This window comes from Poecilia reticulata, linkage group LG2 (assembly GCF_000633615.1).
Source record: "Poecilia reticulata strain Guanapo linkage group LG2, Guppy_female_1.0+MT, whole genome shotgun sequence".
Lineage (NCBI taxonomy): Eukaryota > Metazoa > Chordata > Actinopteri > Cyprinodontiformes > Poeciliidae > Poecilia > Poecilia reticulata.
Window position 1 is genome coordinate 11,256,165 of NC_024332.1, and position 6,057 is coordinate 11,262,221.

Genomic DNA, 6,057 nt, shown 5'->3' on the forward strand with positions numbered 1-6,057 from the left:
TATATATTTGCTTTGTATATTATTATTTTTAATTATGTCAAAAGCCTGCTTGCATGGTTAACATGAATTATTTGCCAGAGTTTTTTCTGAAGGCGGTACAGCCATCCTCAGCAGGCTAAAAATATGCCAAAGCAGTTACTATCCCAGTAGGTTGAATATGTGAGTGGACAGTTCTTATTACTTCTAGCCTGTCCGCTGAATCTGTCAGATAATCTTTTGCCACATAAATGGTTGCCTCTGGAAACACGATACCGTCTCTTTTCTTAGCACCATATCCTCTACTGTTCTTTATCCCTCCATACAGCTTAGTTGTCAGAATACATTTTCTGTCAAAGCTTTAAATATCTTAATTGAGCACAGAAATTTATTTATTTATTTATTTATTATGTCTAAATAAGTTTGCTACCCTTGTTAAATCATGGATTGACTGATTAGATACACTTTCGTTAAATTTCATGAGCCTGATTACTTGACCCATAGAATTAAAAAAATCCCTAAAGTAGAACATTAACTAAGCTGAAAGATCACGATTAGCAATAAATGAAAAAAAAAGTCAAAGATATTTGTTTTTCTAGCATTAAGGCTCATTCCATGTTTCCCTGCCAATATTTTAATTATCCCCTAGTTGAATAGAAAAGTCTTTAATAGACTTTTGAAGTCAACCAGTGGTTGTGGAGCTCTCAAATAGTCCGAGAGAGAGTTCCAGAGACGGAGGGCAGCCACAGCGAATGCCCGATCTCCCATGTTCCTTAATCTGGATCGAGGAAGGTGGAGGAAGTTGCAGTCTAGTGATCGTAGAGATTGGTGGATGAATGTGGAATGAGAAGGTCCTTCAGATAATCCGGTGAAGTTCTGTTTAAACACTGATGGGTAACGAGAGCAATTTTGTACTGAATTCTGTAGGTGACAGGAAGCCAGTGAAGGTCATGGAGAATCTGTGTAATACGGTCAGATCTACGTCCCTCAGTAGAATCCTGGCTGCGCTGTTTTGAATGTATTGAAGCTTCTGAAGATGTTTTTTGAGGATTCCAACAAACAGAGAGTTGCAGTAGTCGAGCCTGGAGGAGACAAAGGCATGGACGAGAGTCTCGGCATCAGAGAAAGAGAGAGATGGACGAATTTTGGAGATATTACGAAGATGAAAGAAACAAGTTTTAAATAGATGCTTAATGTGATTTTCAAATGTAAGATGAGAATCCATTCTAACTCCAAGATTTGTAACTGTGGTGGAAAGGGGGATGTCTTGTCCAGAAAAGAAAACAGTCGTCAAAGTTGAAGATTGAACCTGGTGAGGTGTTCCGATCAACATGGCCTCAGTTTTGGAGCAGTTTAACTGAAGAAAGTTCTGATTCATCCACATCCTCATCTCTTCAAGTGGTGAAGGCAGTGAGTGAAAATGGTGATGATGAAGCTCCAGTTCTAATGTAAAGTTGTATATCGTCGGCATAGCAGTGGAAGGAGATGTTGTGCTGATTAGTGATTTGACCCAAAGGCAGCATGTAGAGGGAAAATAGCAGGGGTCCTAGGACTGACCCTTGTGGGACACCACAGGAGACAGAGACAGCCTGGGACTTGGCCTTGCCAAGGCTAACACATTCCAGCCGATTGGAGAGGAAAGATTTAAACCAGTCCAGAACAGTGTCACATAGACCGACCTCCACATGAAGACGGTGTAGGAGGATATTATGGTCCACAGTGTCAAAGGCTGCAGTAAGATCTAGGAGGACAAGGAGAGAAGTAGAACCAGTATCAGCTGCCATGAGGACGTCGTTGGTAACTCTCAGCAAAGCGGTCTCAGTGCTGTGAGCAGAACGRAACCYARACTGAAATTTCTCRTACAGAGAGTTTTGTTKTAGGTGGAGCTGCAGCTGAGCAGCAACAGCCTTTTCCAGCACTTTTGACAGGAAAGGGAGGTGAGAGATTGGACGGTCATTGGAAAGAACATCTCGATCCAAGGTAGATTCCTTTAGAAGAGGTTTGATGATAGCTGTTTTAAGAGGCAATGGAACATGACCAGATTTCAGTGATTTGTTTATTATTTGTGTAATTAGTGGGCTTATTGCAGCATGATTAGATTTTATGAGTGATGAAGGGAAGGGATCCAGGGCACATGATGATGGCTTCATTTTCTTGAGGACAGTCTCCACTTCACTCTCAGCAACATCGTCAAAGCAGCTCAGGGACCCATGATGTTCCAGGGTAGATGCCGGTCAAAGATCAGGGAGCTGAGATCTAATAGAGTTAACTTAGTTTTTGAAGAATGAGAGAAACTGGTTGCATTTTTGAGTCGAATCCTCAGCATAAGTTTGTTGAATTAGATTAAGGAGATGAGCTGTTTAGAGGGAGGGGGGATTATTGCAGACATGCCCAATTCTTCTGCTCTTTGAATGCTTTTCATGTACAGAAATTCTTTGGGGGGATTTTCTCTTTGCAGTTGAGACAAAGATCTGTTTCAAATATTATCATGGAATAAGTGGAGCATTAAGAGCAACAACTCCTTGCATCACTGTGAAGAACCCAGGAGTACCAGTAAGTGTGTGATTTAATACTTTATCATCCATATCCAAATTGCCTTTGTTTTGTTCCGTTGGTTGTCACTAGTACCACAACTTTGACGTTTTTGCTGCCATCAGCCAGCTTCCATCCTCTTATCAGCAATGAAAAATTATAAGTACAGTGTGTTGGAAACCCAGGTTTGGTGACTGACTTTTATTTGTCAGGCTTGAGTGATAAAAGATAGAAAAAGACAAAACACTAAGAACAATACCTTTTTTATTTTTCACCATTTTGTTATGGCTGTTTTTTTATCAGCATCTGTTGATTAAACTCAAAGTTACAACCTTGAGATGATTATATGAGTTGTTTCACAGAGAAATTGATCAGAAGAGCCGTAAGGCAAGACAGGGAAATCCAAAAGAGAAAACGTGGTTGTGACCATGGTCAAATAAAGAAGGAAATGCTGGGCTCACTCATGGGCTTTCAAAAGTCTGACACTGCCTGAGAGCTGAATATAACTGCTGGTGAACAGATGGATGACATGAGCATGAGTGACCTGTAGCACAGCAGCATGCAGGTGGATCAAATGAGATTGATTGCAGAGGTGAGAGCTGAGGAGGAAGACAGGCCAGAATCATAGCTGATTTTCTTTTGTTTTTGAATGTGAAGTGAGATTCAACTAAAATCACTTTTCCATGCATTTGTTTGTTTTTGAAATAGGTGAGAAGTGAAGGCCAAGTGGAGGAGCAGTCGGGAAGTGAACATTGTCGAAAACTTGTCAGCTTCACCCTGTCAGGTAAGAGGAATACATGCAGAGTCAAGTAAAGATAATTTGTAAAGCACATTTCAGGAACAAGGCAGTTCAAAGTAATTTACAGCATAAAAACAACACAATAAACTATTATGAAACAAGCAATATTCCATTTTGTCAAATGCCATCAAAATCAAGAATACTCTTTATCAAAGATATTGATTGATGTTTCAGTTATTATTAGTCAAATACAGATCCAGACAGCTGGGTTCTTAAACTTTATTTAAAAAACTCAATGTTTCAATGTTTCTGGACGTTTGGTCCAGATTGGTATTGCATAAAAACTGAATGTTGATTTGTTGTTTGATTCTGGTTCTGCAGCTGCAGCGCAGACTATAACAAGAAGACCTGAGTGGTCTTGAAGGTTGATACGACAAAAGATCTTTGATGTATTTTGGTTTTATGCTGTAAAGTGATTTATAAACTAACAGACTCGATTCAATTGGGGACCAAAATTGCTAAATTATTTTACATTTGATAGTGCAAACGCACTATCAAACGATTCAAACTAATTGAAAAAATTGTTTCCCTTCCTCGCCGGTGGTAGGAGGGGGAGCTCCTCCGGTCCCAAGCAGGAGGAGTTTAAGTATCTGGGGTTCTTGCTCACGAATGAGGGAAAAATAGAGCGGGAAATTGACAGATGGATTAGCGCCAGCATCTGCAGTGAAGCGAGCACTGTACTGGTCAATCTATGTTCCAACCCTCATCTGTGGTCATGAGCTTTGGGTCGTGACTGAAAGAGCGAGGTCCCGGATACAAGCGGCCGAAATGGGTTTTCTCCGTATGGTAGCTGGGTTTTTTTAGTCCGCATTAGAGTTTGATTGTGCATTCACACCTCCAAAAATGAACAGGACTTTCTAGAGAAAAGAACTAGAGTTCTATTAAAGCGGACTAAACAGGACTGGTGTGAATGCAGCCTAAAGTCTATTCTCTGAATGTCATGTACGTACTCTGTGCTTACGCGATGACATAATGAGTATTGTAGTTCAGGGGTATGAGCGCGAAGTTGGATGATGGACATTGTTCAATAAAGCAACTGGGGGGTTTTTTGTGTTGATTTAATTCAGTGTTCTGGATAATTTAGTAATAATGTGGGCACACAACACTGGGCTACAGGGAGCCAGTATAAGGACTTAGGAATGGAGGGGATTTGCTTCTGGATCAACTGCAGTTGTTTCATTGACTTTTTAGGCAGTAATGAGGTTGACTAAAGTCAAACATATGGACTAGTTTCTTTGGGATCTTTCAAAGAGTTTCTAGAATTTCTTTAATCCTAGAAATGTTCTTCAGGTGATAGAAAACCAACGTTATAATGCCAATGCTAGCACTATGGGTATTGACAAGAAAGATGCCTATAACTGCTACTGTTTCAGATATTCAGGCAGTGGGGTTGAAGAAGGGAATGTTTTTTAACCCTGACCCATACTTGAAGATGTCCATCCTGCCTGGGAAGAGGAGCGGCCTCCCCAAATTCACTCATCATGGCCAGGAGAGGCGCTCCACCATTATAGCCAATACCATCAACCCTGTGTGGCATGGGGAGGTAAGCCCCTTTGCTTTGATAAACTCATTCGCCCTGGTTGTGCATTTAAGACTTTGGATATCAGCAGATGTCCAATTCTTGAAAAATGTGTGTGTTAGTTTTTATGAAACTTTTTTTTACCTGTTCTGTCCGCCAGCCAATGTAACACTAAGAATTGCCAAGTGTCTAGTGAAACATTTGTATCTCTGTTTTCTGTAGAAGTACACCTTTGTGGCTCTCATGACTGATGTGTTGGAGATTGAAGTGAAGGATAAGTTTGCCAAGAGCCGACCAATTATCAAGCGCTTTCTGGGTCATCTGATCATCCCCGTGCAGAGACTTCTTGAGGGGCCAACAACAGTTGAGTGAGTTCACACCCAGACACAAAACTGTCCTGTACAACTGAAATGTCAAAAACGGTGGTTTTCAACCTTGATCCTTAAGGCACAAACTGAGTGTTTTACATGTGTCGCTGCTAAAATGACACATCTCTAGGGATAACAGAAATGTTCTAATCTTTAATTAGATAATAATTTAACTAGGTTTAGATTACTACAGGTCAGCAAAAGCTTGTTAATCTGCAGTCGATTGAAATCAGGTGAGCTGAAACAAGGAAACATCTAAAACATGCAGGGTGGTGTGCCTTGACGATTATGGTTTGAAAACTAAAGAACTGATGGAACCAAAGAACCCTTTCCACAGGGAATGCTTCATGTTGGCCTGTCTGTTGCTCTTGGAAACGTTCTATACATGCATCTCAATATTTATCATTAACCTCCTTTCCATTACAAATATGTACAGTGTTATGTCGACATTCCACTAATGTCAAAAAACAAAATTTCACAATTGTGGTGTTCCATTAAATAAGAAACGCAATTAAATTTACACCTGGATAAGTTTGTTTCAAACAATAAGTTATTAAACAACATACTATGCCGTTATCCTCCTACAACTCACTTTTGTCCTCTTTTGACCTTATCACATTAATTTATCTACTTTTCAGGAGAAAGTTCAGACAAAATGACTAGAAGTTTCCTAATTGAGGCTTGCAGATATTCATTCCTTCCAGTAGGAGCCAGACTGCCTTCATTTCAACTTCCAAACTAGCATAAGACATAATTACTGTACTTTAAAGAGCTTTATTTACCAGTCACACAGATAAACTGTGTGTGTGTGTGTGTGTGTGTGTGTGTGTGTGTGTGTGTGTGTGTGTGTGTGTGTGTGTGTG

At 40.2% G+C, this 6,057-nt stretch overlaps 1 protein-coding gene across 6 annotated transcripts in view; it reads left to right on the forward strand.

Moving 5' to 3' along the window:
• Positions 1 to 6,057, forward strand: part of hecw2b (HECT, C2 and WW domain containing E3 ubiquitin protein ligase 2b) — a 51,979-nt gene that overhangs the window by 7,247 nt on the left and 38,675 nt on the right. For 4 of the 6 annotated variants that reach the window (XM_008430603.2, XM_008430617.2, XM_008430611.2 and 1 more), the window contains exons 3-6: positions 2,435 to 2,529; positions 3,217 to 3,292; positions 4,681 to 4,850; positions 5,049 to 5,194. In XM_008430603.2, the coding sequence (XP_008428825.1) occupies positions 2,435 to 2,529; positions 3,217 to 3,292; positions 4,681 to 4,850; positions 5,049 to 5,194 (487 nt within the window). Of the gene's footprint in view, positions 1 to 2,434; positions 2,530 to 2,814; positions 3,101 to 3,216; positions 3,293 to 4,680; positions 4,851 to 5,048; positions 5,195 to 6,057 lie in introns of those variants that run through there. The other 2 variants (XM_008430643.2, XM_008430652.2) reach the window with 2 other exon arrangements.